Consider the following 20,830-nt stretch of genomic DNA (forward strand, 5'->3'; position numbering starts at 1 on the left):
TAACTACAAGTTCTATGGTTTTTGGTACTACTATATATCGTATGATCGTTCATAATTATATTAAATTGTTTACGTACACATTTATGTATATTTAATACGCATTAAAAAAAAATGCACTTTTTAAAAGTATGTACAATATTTAAATTAATGTTCTATTTGATTGTATTGTATTTGTATCGCCCTGTATCAGAATATTGCATTAAGGAATGCAGCCTTGCGCTTTTGTTTACATTCGTGGTTGAGCGACTAAATTGCAGTGAACAAGCAAATCGAAACAATTCACTTAGTGGTTTCTCCAACATTTTTTTTTTAATATCTGAAATTAAAAGTGTAAAGTTGTACTAATATATACATATATTAAAGTTATTAATTGTGTAATGCTTGCAAAAATCACGTGTGAAGTAACGTCTCGATTCGTCCACCGGTACGTGAGTGAGTGTGATTATTCCATTTCTAATTAAAATTTTATAATCTTGTGCAGAAAAAAATTAGTAAACTGTATTTTAGAACATTTGTGCTACCAAAAAGTTATGTTTTTAAATGAAATATGCCTTTTTGCTTATATTATTGCAATGTGAGACAATATTGAGAGTCGTTCGGGTTTTGTTTATGTTCGCGGATGAATGCCAAAAACTATTACAGGTGAGTCGATAAAGAAATGCAATCTTACTGGTCTTATTATGATTATCCTTATATTCGTTATTTTATTCTCGTATATATGGGTAGATGGTATCATCCACATTTTTTTAAATAAAAAGGCAGTGTTTCATTCATATAATTTCATTTCAATATATATACTTAGGTACTTTTACCCAAGAAAATAATTAAGTCTGCCATGAAATATGTACTTAACACGCACAAGGAAACGTTAGAGACCCTTTAAATTATATACAGATAGAAATGATCAACATGACGAGCTGAGACGATTTATCCATGTTCGCCTGTCCGTCCCTTTGTATATTCGTAAACTATTCCCTCAGTTTTCGAGATATCGATCTGAACTTTTGCACATACTGTTTTCTCCTGAAAAAGCTGCTCGTTTGTTTAAACCACCAATACCGGACCGCTATAGTATACAAACCCATCAATTAAAATCATGTCCTTGGAAAGGTTTTTTTTATGAGATATCTTTACGAAACTTGGCATGGATTATTGTCAAAGGCAAAGCTACAATCTCCATATATATTCTTCAGATCGGATCAATATAGCATATAGCTGCCTTTAACAGTGATCGATCAAAATCAAGTTCTTGATGGAAAACATTTTTATTTGACAAGATATCATCAAGAAATTTGGCCGAAAACAATTGTTTAGATCAGATTACTATAGCATATATGTATGTAATTACAATTTTTTCTTGTTTTTTTTTTAATATCAAAATTTTGTCACTCAATATATTTTAAATTATTAAAATTATATGAATTGAATTCCTCTCTTAGAAAGAGATAAACTTTACAGTAGGTATATGCCTCGTGGTTCCTGCATTGTCATTATAGAGAACTATGAATCCAGGAGATCTAAGGCGTTAAGTTAACGATATAAGTCATGTATTTTGACTACATGATGGCTCATCGCTATTAATGTGGGACATTTTGGTGAGCCATTTAGTTCGTTCAGTCGGACGCGCATTGTTTTCTTATTTGTAGGTGAGTAAGATGTTCAAGTGGTCAGCATCTGTAACTGTTCGGTAGCAAATTTTAATGTTAAAATGGTTTTACACGGGGAAGTGTTACTGTACTCGTCATGAGTGTAAAATCCATCTCGACAACAGTTTAACAGAATGTCTGAAAGTCTGCTTAGAAAATGCCTTAGCTCTCGATCATTAGGTCACGTGATGTCATTGAAAGTTACTTTTATTAAATTTCGTGGAATATATTTTGAGATAGGCATCGCGAACACAATTAAACCAGTTGATAATTTATCAGTTAAGTAGCACTGTCTCTTAAAACTCTTTTTTTCAATATGTCCGATCATGTGGCTCTACTATTGCATAATTCCTTGACCAACTTTTTTCATTGTGTGAGTTGCGGGCATCAAATGACTGATAATAATAAAGTTATATAAAGTTTTTGTAAGGTCAGGGTTGTGGCTAGACTCCTTCCTTCCTTTATCATGGCTGCTGTGCAATAGCATACAAAACATTTTCAATCAATATATAAGTCATAATATATTGTAGTAGTTATAGTGAACCAGCGTTACTTCAATAAGAAGAAAGTGTCGACTTCAATAAGAAGAAAGTGTCGCAATGAAGAAAAAGTAAATTAGAAGTCAAAATAAGCTGTAAAAATGTTTAGCAAAAATTCATTCGAAATTTTAAAAACAATACAAAATCTGCAGGACACCAAAGCAAAATGTCACAATCACGTGACAGAAGAAGAAGCAGGAGAAAATATAGTCGCCAACCGCTCATAAATAAATCAACACAAACCGAACAAGAGCGTCCATCGAATCAGACGCGCACAATAAATGGTTCGGTTATTTTGAAAATTACCGACTACACAAAACTTGATGATAACGAACAGAGCAGCATTGAGGAGACATCTTTAAGCGATACATCATCGCGTGGCTCATCCCTTTCAAAAGCAAGGGGACAAGAATATGCGCCGGTTAATGTTAAAAGTGGTGGTAGCCAAACAGATAAAGATTGGCGCAACACAATTGTCGACCCAGCTGAGTTGTCTACGGATTCCGATGATTCAGTGAATTCAAAGACAAAATCGTACGACTATTTAGAAGGCGAGCCGTTGGTGACATCATTGACAGATCTAAGGCTGAGCGATAGCGAAGAGGAGCAACAGCATTTATACTTAACCGAGATGACAAGTAATGAAGAAAAATTGGCCAAACTGTAGATATATCAGTTTTCGATTTTGAATATGTTTTGGCAATTACTTTTATTCTACTACTTTTTCGGGATCTAAATACAACAAAGCGGAATGAGTAATCTAAAACTTTTTTGTTTTAGTCATTTTTGAGAAAGTATAATATAAAGATATAAGCAAATAAATTAGGGATGTTCAAGTCCTAAAAGGTATATTATCGACAATATCGATACACATTTTGTTATCTGTTTTAATTATTAATTGAATCGGATTGTATTCATTTAAGGTGTTTAAACTGTATTATAGAGAAAGAGGTTGCAACATTTTATTCTCCTGTAAATTTTTAGAAACTCTCATTCGCAGGAAACCGCTCCGTTTTTCGACATGTTGGTACTTGTCAGTGTCGTATTGGATTTGTGTTAGATTGTATTGTCTTGAAGAAGCACGATTCGTGTCGTTGTGCTCATTTACTCATTTACCCTAAACTTGTAGATAAATTGTTTTTCGTTCGTCTTAGTTTCAAACGCTTGACTTTTAAAATGGCTAGAACCACAATATTTAACCGAAATGAATCCGACTTTATATACGGACAAGGACTGCTACCACAACAATATTCGTAAAACTATATTGGAAACCGAAGAATACTACTAAAAGCAATTTTTTGTTCTGATTGTACCGAGGCTATGTTTCTAACCAAGAAGGTTTGCAACACTCACAAAATTTTAATTTTCCCTTTTAAAGTAGTTCACAAATTTTCTCAAATCAAATTTGATGGAAATAAAATTCAGTCTTTTAAGGACTGTCGTTTGATATAGTTGGGAGTTTTTTTTTTATTTTTTATACCATTTTATAAATATTTTTTATATTTTTTTTTTTAAATTTTTTATACATTTCATTTTTCTAACATTTTGGCAAAATGGATCAAGAAAACGACTACGGTGAAGATTACGAAAATACCGAATCAGATTATGTGCCACATTTTCAAATGCAGAATACCGATTTACACACGTCGAATGACCCTCAGCAAGATGGAAGGAATCGAAGGTCTCGCACATCAAGTCGGACTGTCAAACGATCGTTCCGCAGCTCAAAGATTACCACTGACGATCTTAATCGCACTAGTTTGCATGTCAGAACCAGTGTTGAGTCATTCAATGATGAAGATTATGAATGTGAAGATTTTTTGGACCTTGATGAGACCTTGGTGCAGCTAGAACATACTCTGCGACTGAGTTTTTTGGATAAATTTGCGGGTTTGCCAAATATCGATGAAATTTCTTCCGAGTCCACCGAAACTATCATCGAACAAGTGGAAGCGAATACGGTTGATATGACATTATCTGGTAAATTTGTGGATCCCCTAACCGGCTTAGACATATCAGAATCAGATAAAGAGGATGAATATGACTTTGTGGAAATCGAAGAGTCTTACGAAGAGGAAGACGATGGTTACGAACTATTTGATAATACCGAAGACAGTGAATTACTACAACTGTTGGGACATGATGTTTCAGAAGAAACTGAAGAGGGGGATAATGCTCTACTCGATTTGGATTACATACAGAAAATTATGCAAGCTGTAGACTTGCAAGATATCGAACAGCTTATAGTGGACGATACACGGCGGCAGTGCGAAGATATCGTAGCTGCTTTCATTGAAGATCTATTTCAAATAGTTAACAAAGCAACTCAGTATAAGGATCCGCAAGAAATTTTGCGTAAATCCGTAGACAAGCGAAAGTTAATGGATGAAATTAATGAAAAAGTTCGAACACTCGAAAAAGAGCAGGGCGTGCGTATGTATCTCAATCGAAAAGTCGTCGATCATCATAAGCGTAAACATATGTATCGCGCAATAACAGAGGATTCGGCCGAAAATTTAGAATTTTTAATGGCAAAATATCAGTCTTTATTGCAAAAATACAACGAAGTATTGGGCAAAGAAGAGGAAATTGAGCATGTGACCAAAATAAAAATTGACAAATTGCATGAGGGATTGGATGAAAAACAGTGCCAAGTGGATGAGAAGCTTAGCGAATTTGAGGCGCTGGCCTATCGCGTGATCCTACAAAAAACAAGAAGAGACATGGACGAGGGTGATATTGATTTAAGTCTTTTCGATAACTCGGAAAATGCGGAACGCTTCAGAGTAAGTTTATTAGTAGTGGCTTTAAATAAAGTGCATAGATAGATCTTAATTTTTCAGATCATATCAATATTTTTGAAGAAAATGGCATTGGCGCGAAAGGAATTATCTAAATCACGACTTATCTTAATTAAAAAGCAACATTTATTCACTGAGCTGCAAAAAGTAAAAAAAAAAAAATTTCTGTTCCAAAGGCTTGGTTCTAGTATTGTTATTGTTTTTTTAGCGCCTTAATAAAATACAAAACATCGGCAATGGCCTAAAATTATTTCAATTTGAGAATCTGCAAAACGATGTCATACAACTGTTCAAGAAAAATGATGGTGTGTATATGTATGATTTACAGTTATTTGACTTGTTCACTAGGTAACTAACATACATTTTACTTACTTACTCTATTCGCGGCAGAACGCGACTCGGAGCTAGCTAAAGCCCGCACTCAGCAACTATTCGACGTTCACATTAGCACGCATCTAAGAGAGCGCATACTTATGCTGCGCAATAGATTGAGCGTACAGAAGTTGACCTTCCGAGAATTATTAAGACAATCGCAAATTACCCGTCGCAATCTATATAAACAGAAGCAGATACGCGCACAAATCCGTAAAGAAATCAAAGATTACACCTTTCAAGGTGGCATATTGTCCAAGCCCTCACTGATGCTTGATTATGATCAAACTGTGGAGGAGATAGATCAGAAGAGGGTGGCCGTTGAAGCTTTACGTAGTCAATATAAGAAAATAGTCGACAAAATTGCATATTATGAGCAAATGCTAAATACAAAATCCTCAAATAAATATGTTTTAGAAAAGTGACAAATTGAGTTCATTTAGTTTGATTTCGAAAATATGTTGGCAATTTTTTCTCATCTTCTCTTTTCTGTAATTATATCCTTAACAGAGATAATAAGCTAACCAATAATTTCGCAATAACCAGAAAGAAATTTTGGGTATCCCTAATCTAAAATATCGATTTATTTTACTAATTTTTCAAAAAGTATAATAAAATTATATAAACAACCAAATAAGATAGGGAGGGTTGGTCCTAAAAGGTATATTATCGCCAATATTGAGTCTCATACTGTTATCTGGCTTAATTATTAATTAAATCGGATTTTAGTCATCTAAAGTGCTTAAACTTTATTAAGGAGAAAGATGTTGAAATATTTTATTCTGCTGTAAATTTTAAAAACTCTCATCGTAGGAGGCCCCTGCTTTGTTTCGGTGTTTGACGGAGAGAACTATCTAACTGGAACTGAATCCGACTTTATATATGGAAAAGGACTGCTAAAACAACAACTATATTGGAAACCGAAGAAGACTACTAGAAGCGATGTTTTGTTCTGATTGTGCCGAGGCTATATTTCTAACCAAGGTTTGCAAAACTCTCAAATTTATTTTTTCCTATTAAAGGACAAATTTTTTGAAATTAAATTTGATGCAAATGAAATTCAGTCTATTAAGGATTGTTGTTGGACATAAAATACCGATATCGGAGCATTATAGCATATAGCTGCCATACAAACTGAACTGGTTGGGTACTAATATTGAACTGATGGATACGATATATGCATTCCTATCCATGTTTTTGTCATCTAAGAGCGATAAATGATATCAGTTATATTTGAGTCTCAAATATGGGTTAACTTAATATGTGTGTCTTGGCTATAACTTTTATATTTACTGAGAATGTATTCTGCTTATTTTCATAGAGATGAGTTATTTTTCTTTTCACCTTCAATCTTTGGGTAACATTTGTGTAAAGGCACTATTATGACAATTTTTGACCGATATTTGACACTTGAGCTATTTAATATAGACTTTTTGGACATTTATTAAAGAAACCTTGCTAACTTTGAAAAAAGCCGTTATAACACTTGAATGTATTGTCCACATGCTCGTTTGCATCGAATTCAACGACATAATTTTGCTGTTGCTTGCACATACACATTTTTGGGATCAAAGAGAGTTAATGTTGACTGATTCTTTCGTTGGCTACTAGCAATCTTTTCAGTTCTGCATTACTAGCCCTATTTTGTTGTTATATATCGCATAAAGTTGGTTGACTGGTCTATTTGTTTTAAGCTGAAATTTTAATATTTCGTCATACCTTTAATTTTATAATCTCTGCTTTAGTACGGTCCCTCGACTGACTACATACATCTGTATATTTCTTGAGAACATTTTGATAACTATCTAAAACTAAAATACCTTTTGTACGAATGAATCAAATATTCAGAGGTAAATGCAACATTTGTCTTAATGCCAAAAGTTGCATATTTAAAAAGTACAAATTTTAGCGTTGCATGACTCATACTAACAACTCTGCAATTTGTGAATTTCCCTGCAGACTGTTGCTCACTTTCGTGGGCTGGTGCTGCTTCTGTAACGTATACGCAGTTGCGTCCTGATGCATTTGCATTTACTCTTGCATAAGTTACTTGAGTAAAAAACACTTTTGTATCTCTTAATGGCATCTATTATATTAACCATTTCATGTGTGAAAAACGATTTAAATTCTATATTCTTTCACTTAGTGTAATGAATTTTGCTAATGTGTGCATTTGTCTATTTTTATGTAATAGTTTATGGTATAAGGAGTTTCGAACTTATTTCATGTTGCAACATATTATGACAGCTTTGTTCTCCTAGCTGCTGTTTGTAACTTCCGAAAATAATCGAGATAGATTGCAAGCAATGACTTGAGTAAAAATTACGATGTCTTGATCTTGGTACACCTGTTCCTCGGTATACTAAGAATGTTGTGGCAATTCTCCAGAGTGTTCACCATGATCGAATTTACAATGCACGCTTAAGGTTCTTTATGCTTTTGCGGCAACTAGCGACTGTAGTGTGTAAACTAGGCGGTTCAAATGCTTTAGATCGTCTAGAGGATGCTGGGTGTTTCCATTAGCACCATCACATACCAGTGTTGTGACAATCGGCTCAAATGCACTTTGCAGTTTCACGTGTCATGACTTTGGCGATTTTGCATGTCCTTAAGACATTTCATTTCAACCTGATCCGTCTTCCAGACCTTTCGGAAGTTTCATTATGCATTATTTTTAGCGACTTGCGTATTTCTTGTACTGGTAGCCAGGCGGACGGCAATCTCATCAGATCGCGGGATTTGGCAACCCTAGTGTTGCAATCTGGAAATTCACAACTTTATCGTAAAGTTTGACATTTTTAATATCATGTGATCGTCATGTGAACTATCGTGAGATTGAGACAACTAAACAATTTTTTTCAAGTTGGATTCCACCTAATTTGTCAATCGATCAAAAAAGTCTCATGTCGATTGGTCGAGAGAAAGTATGAGCCCGAAAGTAAACAGCAGTCGACTGTATGGGTGTTTTCAGATGAGCCGAATCCAATTTTCAAGCAAATGGTTCCCTGTGTTTTTGGAAAAACTGGACATGCCGCAACCATAACACTAGAACAAGAATATAAAATAGAATGGTAAATTCTGAGTGGTACACAACCAACGTTTTTCGACACCGTTCAGAATGCATGTTTTGGAGACATCTCAATCAGAGTGGCAAAAGTGCTTCGACAATTGGTTCAAACGCATGCAAAAGTGTATGGATTTTAATGGAGAATATTTTAAAAGACAATAAAGTAATATTCGATGACTAATATTGGTTTTTGTTCTTTTATACCGAAATATGAAAGGTAACCTTAGTATGCAGTCGCTTTTCGGCAGTCACCACATCTACTGCCTACTTGCTTCTCAGGACATTCTCTGACATAATGCGCTGTGGAATTACAACTTTGCTTGTATACATATATATAGACGTTCTTTATGTTGTTAGCTATCTCAGCAGTTTTTCTGACCATCGCCTGAGATCTAGCTCCGCGCAATAGACCTCGGCGTCCAATATGTATAGAACTATGGAACGTATGATATCGGTTATTATTATTATTATAGTTTAATGCTAAAAATGTGTGAAATCGATCCATATCTTCAAACATTACCGTGACACCATCGGTGGTCTGACAGGCGTTTTCCCTATCAAGAGTCGTCGATTAATCAATTTGTTCACTGGCTTTACTCGCTAAAGAAATATGTATCATTATAGCCGTGATATATAAGAAGTAAAATGAAATTGAATAAATAATTAGAAATATATTTTCAGTCTGGATGAATTTAATCTAATACACTCCTTCAAAACGTCTGCAATTAAAATAAAGGAATTAGTGTTATTTGAAGAATTTGAGCAAAGAAACGTATTCCTAATTGCTACCTCCTTTCTAAGTGCTCGCAAATAAGACTAAAATCGATCATGAGTATTTCGTGATTGGAGTTTTTTCTGAGCTCAAACTTTTTGAAACTCAACATAATTCTACACATATAGGGGAATTTCCTTAAGTTCACCAAACCTTAGCATTGCTGGCGTGCGTTTGAATGTGACTTTTGAACTCAATGCCCCAATATTGTCGATTGCATGTCGTTAAACGGAAATTTCAAGCAAAATGCTTGCACTAAAATTTTCTATGAAAACTGTAAACGAGAACTTCATGACATTTGTGAATGACAATGAATAAATATATTGATTTGCAAATAGGCATCAACAGCGAGCGAAAACCCCAAATGTCTGCATCGGCCGCCAACATTCCAAAGTTGACTAAGGTCTGAGTGACGTAGAGAAGTCACGCCATTTGAGCTTTACCAAATTGAATAGTTTAGAATGCGCTGTAAAGGAAAATCGTTGAATAGATTGTCTGCTACTATGAAATTGGATTTTTAATCGAATTCAACAACTCGAAAGCCAATATACCTCATATAGGTAAACATAAATACGATAGTTGCATGCACCGCACAATAAGGCTGTGATCGGAATGTGAGTGACTGTGTGATTGCTTCTAGTCTGTACTTGTTGTGTGCATTTATAAACAGCCAGTTGTACATTTGAAAGTCTCCAAGCGATTTCTGGCACTGCCGCGACATCGTAGTGTCCTTTTGACTGCATGAACCTTTTGCTATATGTACTCAACTACCTACAAGAGTCTGTACTATGTACACATGCATGGGATTCAATTTCATACAAACTACAATTGTGACCTCCTTTAAGCTTGCGCTTGCTGTTGCATAAGTATTGGTTAATTCAACAAAAATTGAAAACAACTGGAAGTCCAGTCAACATTTTCGGTTATCTCACACTTTCAAATATATCTATAACAAAAGTGTTTGTCTTATTATCCACGTGATCAATCATTATGAGGCAATCGAAACAAAAACCGATTGGCTCTTATCTGTATCAGCAGTATAAGTCCAGTGATTATGTTGAGGCAAGACTCTTTCTGCTGAAAAATCGAAGTTTAATTAAATTTGTTTATGCGTCTTTATACCCCAAATTTATATATACATATAAGTTTGCGACGAAGTGTGTAACAGCCAAGTGAAAACGTCGCTGACGATATAATGGTATGTATATAAATGTTCAGCGTGACTGAGCGAGCTTAGTCCATTTAGCTATGTTCTTATGTCAGTCTGTCCGTCCGTGCGTCTGTACGCGTACTAAGGTTTTAGTTTTTGAGTTATCGATCTGAAGTTTGGTATATGAGCTTTTCTCTCCGAAGAAATATTCATTTGCCAAATCCGCCGATATCGGACCACTATAGCATATAGCGGCCATACAACTGATCGATCAAACTCAAGTCGTTGTATTAAAAACTTTTTTATTTGATGTGGTTATTGTTGACTGGGTTGCTTCTTTTCTGCGTTCATATGAAATATGTTACATACTGCCATCGGACTGCATATCTTTGCATAATATCCTTCGTATTGATTGGTGACATCTGTTGACGCTCAAATTCGAAATTCGTGACACGTTTGAGGGATATGACATATCTACATATATGACATATCTACAATACAATAAGAATGTCTGTTTGTATGAATATGAGAATAGATGCATATATTGCTATTAGGTTGTGTTCAAACTTATTGATCGTGATTTAGGTTAAGTTACAAAAGCCGCACTGAAGAGAAGAAATTTCTTACTTCAAAAAACTACTTGTGGACCGATTGCTATTCGGATTACAATCTAATGAAATCGGACTAAAACCACGCCCACTTTTCGGTTGATGTATTTTGAATATCATGAGATTATTTTTTCCGTAATAGTTAACTAAAAAGCAAAACTCGCACCTAGCAAGTAAGGAAGGGCTAAGTTCGGGTGTAACTGAACATTTCATGCTCATGAAACTTATACTCTCGCAATTTGTTGCCACAGAAAACAATAATTTTGTTCACCTAATGGTTGTTTGAAACACCTAAAACTAAACGATACAGATGTAGAGTTATTTATGTCCAAATTATCAGCATGACAAGGTCATATATGACATATCTACAATACAATTCCGACAATGGATGTAGCACCGCCTACTTTTAGATGATCCTAGCTATCACACACCTAAAAATAGACGAAATGGGACCTTAACTTTTCAAGCCCCAGACACCAAATATTTGGACATCAGGGGACATTGCTGACTTTTTCAAGAAAATATCGGTCCTACTGTGAGATATATTGATGCGATTCAGCAAACATATTCTCCTGATAATAATGTGCCGTTGTGTAAATGAGTAAATATGTGAGATATCTTTAAGAAAGAGAGTATTTTTTCTGATATTGCTATGTCCTTGTGTGCTACGATTATTTCTTGATGGATAAAGTAATTTTTCGCATCAAACAAAATTTTAGTAGCCCCTTAGTTATGTTTTCTATAAACTACTTAAATTGATTCTAATTCTTAAGTTTTTAAAATAAAAGAAAAAAGTTTTATTTTCATTTGTGATTTGAGCCATTCACAACTGAAGATACTGGCTATACTCACTTGTAGTTGCTTTTGCATGTACTTTTTTTTTGCCAATGGAACAGAAGTGAGCAGAGAAATGGCGAATCGAAGACAGTTTTCATTTATTTCTAGCTCTTTGGTCGACTTTGTGCCATTAACGTATATCGGTTAGTGGTTAGCATAGTAAATATGGATATTTGTTTTGCCTTTACAAATATTGGCATATTAAATTTGTAAGATAAATAAACATCAACCAATGAGTACTCGCAGTTCAAGATATATACTAAGAAGGATTGTCATTTACATAAAAATTATAATTTAATAAACCCAAACCCAGAAAGTAAGAAAAACCCAAAAAAATTTTTTTTAATTGCAATCAAACATTTTAGAAATATTTTTGTAAGCGCTATTATTGTGAAAGATTTTAACATGTTTTCTACGTCAGGCAGTGAACAATCACAGCCTATTCTTGAACTAAGATAATCGAAATTATGCATAAAACTGTGTCGCAATGTTCAATTCTCTGTGAGAGTTATATAATATGTTTTAATCAATCATCTTCCGTACTCACGTGTTTTGGTTTCTCAAGCTGTAACTAATTGAAATAGACAGTTAGAAAAATCTCGTGCACATTTATTCTGATTCCAGGACGACCCTAGTACATTATATATCATACTAATTTCTATATATGTGCATGTGTACATATGTGTATATGTTACATTTTAACGAACTTCGTTTTTATGTGTATTAAAAATGGATTTGCAACATGTGGCTCTCGCTTGAAATGTGATCTTTTTTACAGATTAGTGCAGTTAATTGCAATTTTTTTCATATTTTCCTAACGTAGTGAATTTTTATAAAAGTCTCTTATGATTTAATAAACCCATTTTGATTAGACAAACTTTAGTTTATAAATTTTTTATTTCTAATTATGTACTTCCTAAATAAATGCTTTGCTCATATTGAATTCTTAATATTTAATTGCGTTTTATTTTTTATAAAATGTAAAATTCTTATCAGCATCGAATTGCATTTGATTTTCTAATAAACATATATAATAAATACATAATAATATACATATATATATGAATATGAGTTGCAGTTGCCATATTTGCATATTTACTGCAGTAATGCGCTAATCATTAGATCTCTTCCCCTATGTAGTTCAAAATGTAATTTTAATAATCGCTGAAAATAAATATTACTCAAATATTGTTGGTTAAAAACTGTAATCGCTTGTGTATAGTAAACTCATTTTGTTTTTTGTTTTGTTTTGCGAAATGACTAACTAATTAAATCTTGGTTTGCTGGCTAGTATCTGTATACTTCTGTCTAAATTTGAACTATAACCTACAAAGACCGATCACTTGCCGTTTGTTAGTATTCTTTAGAACTAATAATGTATGTATGTCACTTCTACGAGAGATTTCTGAAGCGATCAAACAAGATGTACATCTTGAGTTCTGTTATCAGAAAGTCTAGTTATACCAGAACCTAATATGTTTACGCCCATATATTTCTGTTTTGTTTAGAAAAATACGTTTACTACCAATCTTTTGGTTTCGTCCAGTGAGTTACTATATCGATTAAACACAAGAGTGAATGTGGTCGGTACTCTGTTCGAAGTGATTCCTGGCGCAACTTGTCTAAAGTGGTGTTATCTCATAATCATTCAATAACCTTTTGCCTAAGCATTATTAACTTTTATTATTTCATTGCGTGCTCTCGGCAGATAATGCATCTAATCATTTGAAGTACTTATTTTTGACTTCTTCCAGATTTCCTCATCTTATAGAATTCTCGATTTGTCGATTAAAATCACACGTTGCGCATAAAAAGATATGTAAAAAGTATGGATGAGATAGCATGGTATAACAGCTGAGAGGTAAGCATCGTATTGCGACCAATGATTGTGGTTGTGAATTTCTCTTTATATAGCTTGTAAGTTCCAAATATTGTATCTGAAGACCTTATAGATAAGTTGATCAGAAAAAAGGGTTAAAATAAATCTGTGCCTAAAAAGATGTTAGATTTATACTATTATAGATAATTAAATTCCATGCGGAAGAGAAAAAAATTAGTGGTTTCGAACTGTTTGGGGCTTTCGTATTGACAGATTAAAACTAAAAAAGCTATCTGATGTTATTCTATATTTTTGGTATTGTTTAGAAACTCTCTCTCTCTATATTTTTCAGCTAAAAAACTTAATCCCATGACTGAAATATAGGTTTAGATATTGTAATTCTGTCTGTTTTAGGATCACAGGACGTTTTCGAGTACGTAAAACACATTTGAGTATATAGTCAAGATCGCTCAGAATCGTTTTCTGGTGTTCTTAAACTTGAGGAACATCTCGGTAACATTTATTGTTGAATCCGTTCAGGCGATCGAATAAGTAATTTCTACGCAACTAAGTCAACTTTTTATAGTGTATGTTTTATACAAAAATTCGTTGGTGGAAGAATTGTTGACTGATTAGTAATCGAGAACACTGCTGAGAATTAAATCGTAACACAGTTATCTGCTCAAATTAATAGACTTTTGCTTATCTGGAATATTATTTTGCATAAATTAAGTTGCTTTAGTGTTATTAATCTAGATCAAAGTCTTAGTAATTTAGATGTGTTTAAGCTTTAGTGTGACTAATACTACAGCCATTATAAGCTGAAATACCGCCTAAAAAATTCCCGTTGCCCTTGATTTAATGAATTATTTGTAAAAAATTTATCTACAGTAGGATTATAATCGCTGAGCTACCGAGCGATTAACCGAATTAAGTTTTGTGATTTATTCGCAAATACCTAAAAGGTACAAATGTTTATAGGAGTATGATATGATCTCATAATATTTACATATATAATAAATATGTACTTTTCATGTCATTATGACCACGCATGTAACGGCTTTTCTTGGTAGAAAGCAAACTTTATTGTATCGTAACCGGTTTATCATCATTTTACGCACCATGACAAAAACAACCAAACCAAAAGATTGCTCCTTATCGCTACGTCCTATGTGGGAATTAATTCATCAGAAACTAGCAAAACGCTGTCAGTTGAGTGTGACAAGCCTGACGTCGGAACAAAAAGTTAAAAAACAACTACACTTGCAATTGTAAGCATGTGAAAAGCTTTTTATTTGTCAGACTGTAAAACTAAAGCACTGATTAAGTCGCTAGTATGAGCACTGCCACTGATTGCTGCCCAAACTGATAGCCTTAATGAGACTGACACAAAAGTATTGCAATCAGTGCAAAAACGCGCTTCCAACGAAACGGTTTTGCGACAATAAGAAATCCGTTAGTTTATCGACAAACTCGAACTACATTTCAAATCACTTAAATTAAGTCGTAAAGGATTTGGTGTGACAATAAAATTGCCTATTAAAGAGAGAAGTTGACGCGTTTATTCAAGATGCGTTTACTTCCGTCGGTTGCGTTGCTGTTGTTGGCGGCCGCGTTAACCACTGCGGTACCACTGCCTGTCAAGGATAAGAAAGAATCCAATATACATTCTGTGGAAGAAGTTGATGCACTTGACGTAGGGTCTGACGAGACGCTAGAAAATATTAAGTTACTTGCAAAAAGGTCCGTTGACGACATACCAGATGTCGACTTGTGTAATCACCACAACCACAATAAAGACAGTAATGAATTTGGTAGCGAAGATGCATATGAGCGTTATTATCAACTTGAAAAATCATATAACAGTGAACTTCGAAGGAAGCGTCAAAAAACTGATAAGAACGACCCAACAGAAGATTCCTCCAAGTTGGTAGGCAGTGATGTATTAGCATTTGAACGTAGAAAACGCCAACCTGACGATAGCACATCTGAAGAGGATTCATCCGAAGAGAAAGCAAAGCCAGGTGCCCCTGGTGCGAGCGAAGGTGAAGCCGCAAAGGGTTCAGATGGAGCCCGTAGAAAGCGAAAATCTGACGATAGTTCATTTGAAGAAGATTCATCCGAGGAGAGCGATAAGCCAGGTGTACCTGTGGCAAGTGATGGCGAAGGAGGAGAAGGATTAGAAGATTCGACAAAAGATTCATTGGAAGAAGATTCGACTACAGATTTCATTTCATCAGAAGAAGATTCGACCACAAATTCTACCGAATTAGATGAAGATTCATCTGAGGAGAAAGACAAGCTAGGTGCACATGGAACAGGCGGCAGTCAAGGTATAAAAGGATCAGATGGAGCGCGTAGGAAACGAAAGGCTGACGATAGTTCATCTGAAGAAGATTCTTCCGAGGAGAAAGGCAAAGTAGGTGCACCGGGTGCGAGCGGTGGCAAAGGTGCCAAAGGTTCAGACGCAGCTCGTAGAAAACGCAAAGATGACGATAGTTCATCTGAAGAAGATTCATCCGAGGAGAAAGGCAAAGCAGGTGCACCCGGTGCAAATGGTGGTGAAGGTGCCAAAGGTTCAGACGGAGCTCGTAGAAAACGCAAAGCCGACGATAGTTCATCAGAAGAAGATTCATCCGAGGAGAAAGGCAAAGGAGGTGCACCCGGTGCAAGCGGTGGTGAAGGTGCCAAAGGTTCAGACGCAGCTCGTAGAAAACGCAAAGCTGACGATAGTTCATCTGAAGAAGATTCATCCGAAGAGAAAGGCAAAGCAGGTGCACCCGGTGCAAGCGGTGGTGAAGGTGCCAAAGGTTCAGACGCAGCTCGTAGAAAACGCAAAGCTGACGATAGTTCATCTGAAGAAGATTCTTCCGAGGAGAAAGGCAAAGTAGGTGCACCGGGTGCGAGCGGTGGCGAAGGTGTCAAAAGTTCAGACGCAGCTCGTAGAAAACGCAAAGCTGACGATAGTTCATCTGAAGAAGATTCATCCGAGGAGAAAGGCAAAGCAGGTGCACCCGGTGCAAACGGTGGTGAAGGTGCCAAAGGTTCAGACGGAGCTCGTAGAAAACGCAAAGCTGACGATAGTTCATCAGAAGAAGATTCCACTAAAGATTCTATTTCATTAGAAGAAGATTCGACTACGGGTATCACTTCATCAGATGAAGATTCGACCACAAATTCCGTTTCATCAGATGAAGATTCATCCGAAGAGAAAGGCAAGCCAGGTGCACCTGGAATGGGCAACGGTCAAGGTATAAAGGAACCGGATGGACCGCGTAGAAAACGCAAAGCCAACGATAGTTCATCAGAAGAAGATACGACTAAGACTTCCAGTTCATTAGAGGAAGATTCGTCCAAAGAAAAAACTAAGGCAAAAAGTAGTGGATCAAATAAGCTAGACATTCGGCGTTTAGAACAAAAAGGAGACAAGAAAATTGCACCTAAGAGCAATGAAGATTTGAATGACGTGCTTAATTTCAGTTTGAACTCCGAAGAAAACATAGAGTCCAATGAAGTGTTAGAATTTAAAAAGGATTCCTCATTGGAAGATTACGTGCAGGGATGTGAAGTAATGGATGCAGATGCAGATGAAGCCAACGAAACGACATACATTGAAGATAGACGCAAACGATCATTGGAGAGTGCAGAGGAAACCGCCAAAACTACGACAGAAAGTTCTAACAACCATGCAGAAGATAATACAAGTGAAGAAAACGATAAAGTAGCTGATAGCACAGACGATTCCCAACAAATTCCTGAATCCGAGTCTGAAGAAACTGAGGAAGATGACTAGGTTGTCGCCGAGGTTTCTTAAACAACTGAAGAGCGAGCCACTTTAGATGCCCAAATGATTTACTGCGTTTTAATAATAATAATTTGATGCTGTATATTTTAAGTTTCGTGTTAATGTGTCTTTAAATAATAAATTATGTACATATGTACATTCTTAAACTAATTTGTTGTACTACAAAATGAGCATAACAGATAATTCGCAGTTTGTTTATATTAACCTCTGTAATGTTGTTCCAAAAACTATATATACATATCGCAACGCGCATGGAGGCTTCTTATCAGCGCTGCCGGCAATTGTCGGCTTGACTAAATACGCGAGTTCCAACTGACTCGAAGCTTCGCCCAGTTACACTTGTATGTACTTACGCCTTAAGGTTATCTTTGCCTGCTCGTGTTGCTGGCAGACGCCCGCCAACTGTTGATTCTTCGGCATTTTATTGTTGAACCATAAGTTTGATTGCTGTTGCTTTTGTTTATATTCCCGCTGGTCACGTCAGTTGATAAGCGTTAAATAACATATTTAACCTAAGTGACATGGTGATGCGCATTTCAGCTAAACGGTTCTTTGGGCCAATAAACAATAATGAATTAAAAGACTATTAGTATGTTATTGTCATAGGCTTGGCGTTTCTTTTCACTCACTGTTGCTGTTTTAAAGTTTTTTGACTCACAATGGCTACCCTAGTCCTAGTCTCTTTTCGCTATCAATGCCAATTTTTGTAATTTTTTTTTTATTGCGATGGAGTATGTATTATTCGGCAATTGAGTGCCGGGTGCACTGATTTCTCTGTTTACATACAATGATCAAAATACCGCATATATTTAATTGTGATTTCGTGGAAATTGTGTAAGGTAATGAAATTTCGAAATCAAAATAGTATTAGCGTTGTAACAGTAAACTGGTTTAGATTATGTTTCACTACTTAAGTAGGAATTATTAATATTTAAGATGTTTATTATAATAACTGTCGGTATAGTTTTTGATGGTATACCGAGATTGAGTACGGACTTATGAAGGGGTTGTTTTCCAAAAAGAGTGATATAATTAAAAAAAAAATACGCTAATCGTTAAGAAAATTCAAATGTTTTTTATTCATTAATTATTAAGTTTTGAATATAATATCATTCAAATGGTCTCCACGACTTCTTTTGCAGGAACAAATTGGACGAGCCCAATTTTCGAGTACTTTTTCCATTAAATCAAGTCGTATGTCATTAATAGCACGTTCAATATTGACTGCTAAAGCTTGAAGAGAGTCTGGTTTATTTCTAAAGATCTGGCAGGTTGTTTGAGACAGTCACAATTCTTGAGAATGTCTTGGAATCGACAAATTGCGGTCTTACACAACACAAAAACATTTATATGAGGTATATGGAGTCTATTGACCCGATTTTATACATTTTTGAAACAAGGGCATATTATTATTATTAGGAAAACTTGCTCACTGAATTTCCTTAATATATAATATCTCACAGATTGACCGATATTTTCAGTAAAAAGACCGTTATATTCTATGTGGTCAATATATTCGCTTTTTGAGGCATTGAATGTACATTTTTCATTAAAAAAGCTGAATAAAAATAGTTCCAAATCAACAAAAAAAAACTTATTTGTTTATAAAAATGTCTAAAAAATTCAACGCACGTATATCTTATTGGAAAGCTGAGAAAAATCGCAAAGAATAGACCCGCTAGTTATTTTGATATAGCAATACTTTTCTTCGTATATGCAAATGTTTAAAGATACTTTTTTCAAAAGTTGAAAATTTGAAAATTTATAGCTCCAAAATTTTTCATATTGAGTAGAAATAAAAAAAATATGTATTTTGCCTCAAAAAACAAAAAAAAAAAATGTTTCGTACGAAAAAAATGTTTGAATGTAAATTTTCGATGGAATGACTCATATATGATATTCCTGCAATGAATGCCTGTTTGGAAAATAAAATCCTATGATTTTTGAACGTTGCCTCCATGAAAGTCGATGCTTAATAATTTACCAAAGAATGGTGAGACTAAATGCTAAACAAATATGTTTATTTCAACAGTTGGTTTGACAGCTGTTCCTGTATATCTATAAAAGAGTTTATGTTATCAAAAATAATTTATAAAATGCGTTACAAATTATTTTACTTAAGCGTTGTTCTTATATCTGCACTCGTATAAAAAAGGAGCAAGCTAATTTATCAAAGATTGTGGTAATCTATATACATAGATATATATGCTTATATAATATGTGGATATTTTGTATAGATACAAATTTACATACATAAACAGACTTTTTATAATTAATAATTCTTAATTTATTTATAGAAATTATGTTATTTATATACACTGATTTGTTTGGGTTATACATCAACCTTATCAACTCAACTTGATAAACATGCTGAGTGTACGAGAGTTATACACTACAAACTCTACTGTTCGGTGTAAAAACATTAAACTCATTTACTTGACAATTTTTATAAAGAATTTTTGAATTCTTTGTAAAAATATCCTACAACAAAATCGGTCTAAAAATGTTTGGTTGTTTCACCAAGTGAGCAAATAGCAAAATATTGAGTATATCTTATCAATGTTTAAGGTTAGACCAGTTTATTTTAATATACTCTTTCGTTTGTGATAAGTGTTGGTCAACTAAAATTGATTCACTCATGAAAAAAAAAAATATATATATATATATTTATTATATATACGAGCGCAACCCGATAAGGACTAAGGCTCACTGCCCGATAGCGCTAAAGAAATTTACTATTATGTAGTTCATTTTCATACGAATAGGACTCGTAGTTTTGTTTTGAACGCATGTGGAAAAGGTCGGGTTTGTGGATTTTAGAAAAGAGGTAAAACAGCAATATCGGTCGATGAATCGATTCTTGTTTTGAGAAATCGCGTACTGAAATCAAAGCTGTGACTCTTCTACTTCACTTAAAACATTTATTGAAGGAACTGGTCAGTTTTAGATGAGGCATGTGGTCCGTAAGCAGCTACCATGAATAATAACGTGACAAAAGTTCATTATCACATTATGACCGACCGTAGATTGAAAGTGTGCAAGATAGCTGAGATAGTAGGCAACTCAAAAGTCTGCGTGTTTCATACTCTTCATAAAATATTAGCGATTGTTCCTTCAAGACGACAAATGGAGCCGTGTGACTACTTTAGAGCAGTGTTTGAGGAAACAGTGTACTTCATGCGGCGTAATTGCTCCAAAGAACGTGAAGCCTCTTCTATCGGTCAGAAAAGTGTTGGCTACCGTTTTCTGGAATTCGCATATTTGTTGAAGGGAAAAACGGTCACACAGCTGTGCTGTGTCGAATTATTGCCTCAAACGGACATCGAATTGCAGAAAAAACAGCCCCATTTAGTGAAGAAAAAAAGTGTTTTTCCACCGGAAAGTTTAAATTTGGCGACTTATTTTTGTTTCTAA

The 20,830-nt window shown here is 34.8% G+C and overlaps 3 protein-coding genes across 6 annotated transcripts in view; all 3 read left to right on the forward strand.

The window, feature by feature from the left end:
* The first annotated feature begins 247 nt into the window (after positions 1 to 247).
* Positions 248 to 20,830, forward strand: part of LOC106624317 (mitotic apparatus protein p62) — a 42,239-nt gene continuing 21,656 nt past the window's right edge. Inside the window, exons 1-2 of one of the 4 annotated variants that reach the window (XM_070107874.1) lie at positions 248 to 642; positions 13,547 to 13,653. Coding sequence is in view for 1 of the 4 variants with exons in the window: in XM_036363527.2 (XP_036219420.2) it covers positions 624 to 642 (19 nt within the window). In the remaining 3 variants the exon portion in view is untranslated. Of the gene's footprint in view, positions 643 to 6,201; positions 6,343 to 13,546; positions 13,654 to 20,830 lie in introns of those variants that run through there. The other 3 variants (XM_070107873.1, XM_036363527.2, XM_070107875.1) reach the window with 3 other exon arrangements.
* LOC106626002 (cilia- and flagella-associated protein 184) lies at positions 3,610 to 5,787 on the forward strand. Its single transcript, XM_014245811.3, has 4 exons — positions 3,610 to 4,971; positions 5,029 to 5,133; positions 5,195 to 5,291; positions 5,377 to 5,787. Exons 1-4 carry the CDS (start codon positions 3,739 to 3,741, stop codon positions 5,781 to 5,783), a joined length of 1,842 nt encoding a protein of 613 aa, XP_014101286.3. The 5' UTR covers positions 3,610 to 3,738; the 3' UTR covers positions 5,784 to 5,787.
* Positions 15,003 to 17,566, forward strand: LOC106625572 (dentin sialophosphoprotein). The gene has a single exon (XM_014245402.3). The coding sequence runs from the start codon at positions 15,182 to 15,184 to the stop codon at positions 17,402 to 17,404; it is 2,223 nt and encodes a 740-aa protein (XP_014100877.3). The 5' UTR covers positions 15,003 to 15,181; the 3' UTR covers positions 17,405 to 17,566.

The sequence above is a fragment of the Bactrocera oleae genome, chromosome 4 (assembly GCF_042242935.1).
Source record: "Bactrocera oleae isolate idBacOlea1 chromosome 4, idBacOlea1, whole genome shotgun sequence".
Classification (NCBI taxonomy): domain Eukaryota; kingdom Metazoa; phylum Arthropoda; class Insecta; order Diptera; family Tephritidae; genus Bactrocera; species Bactrocera oleae.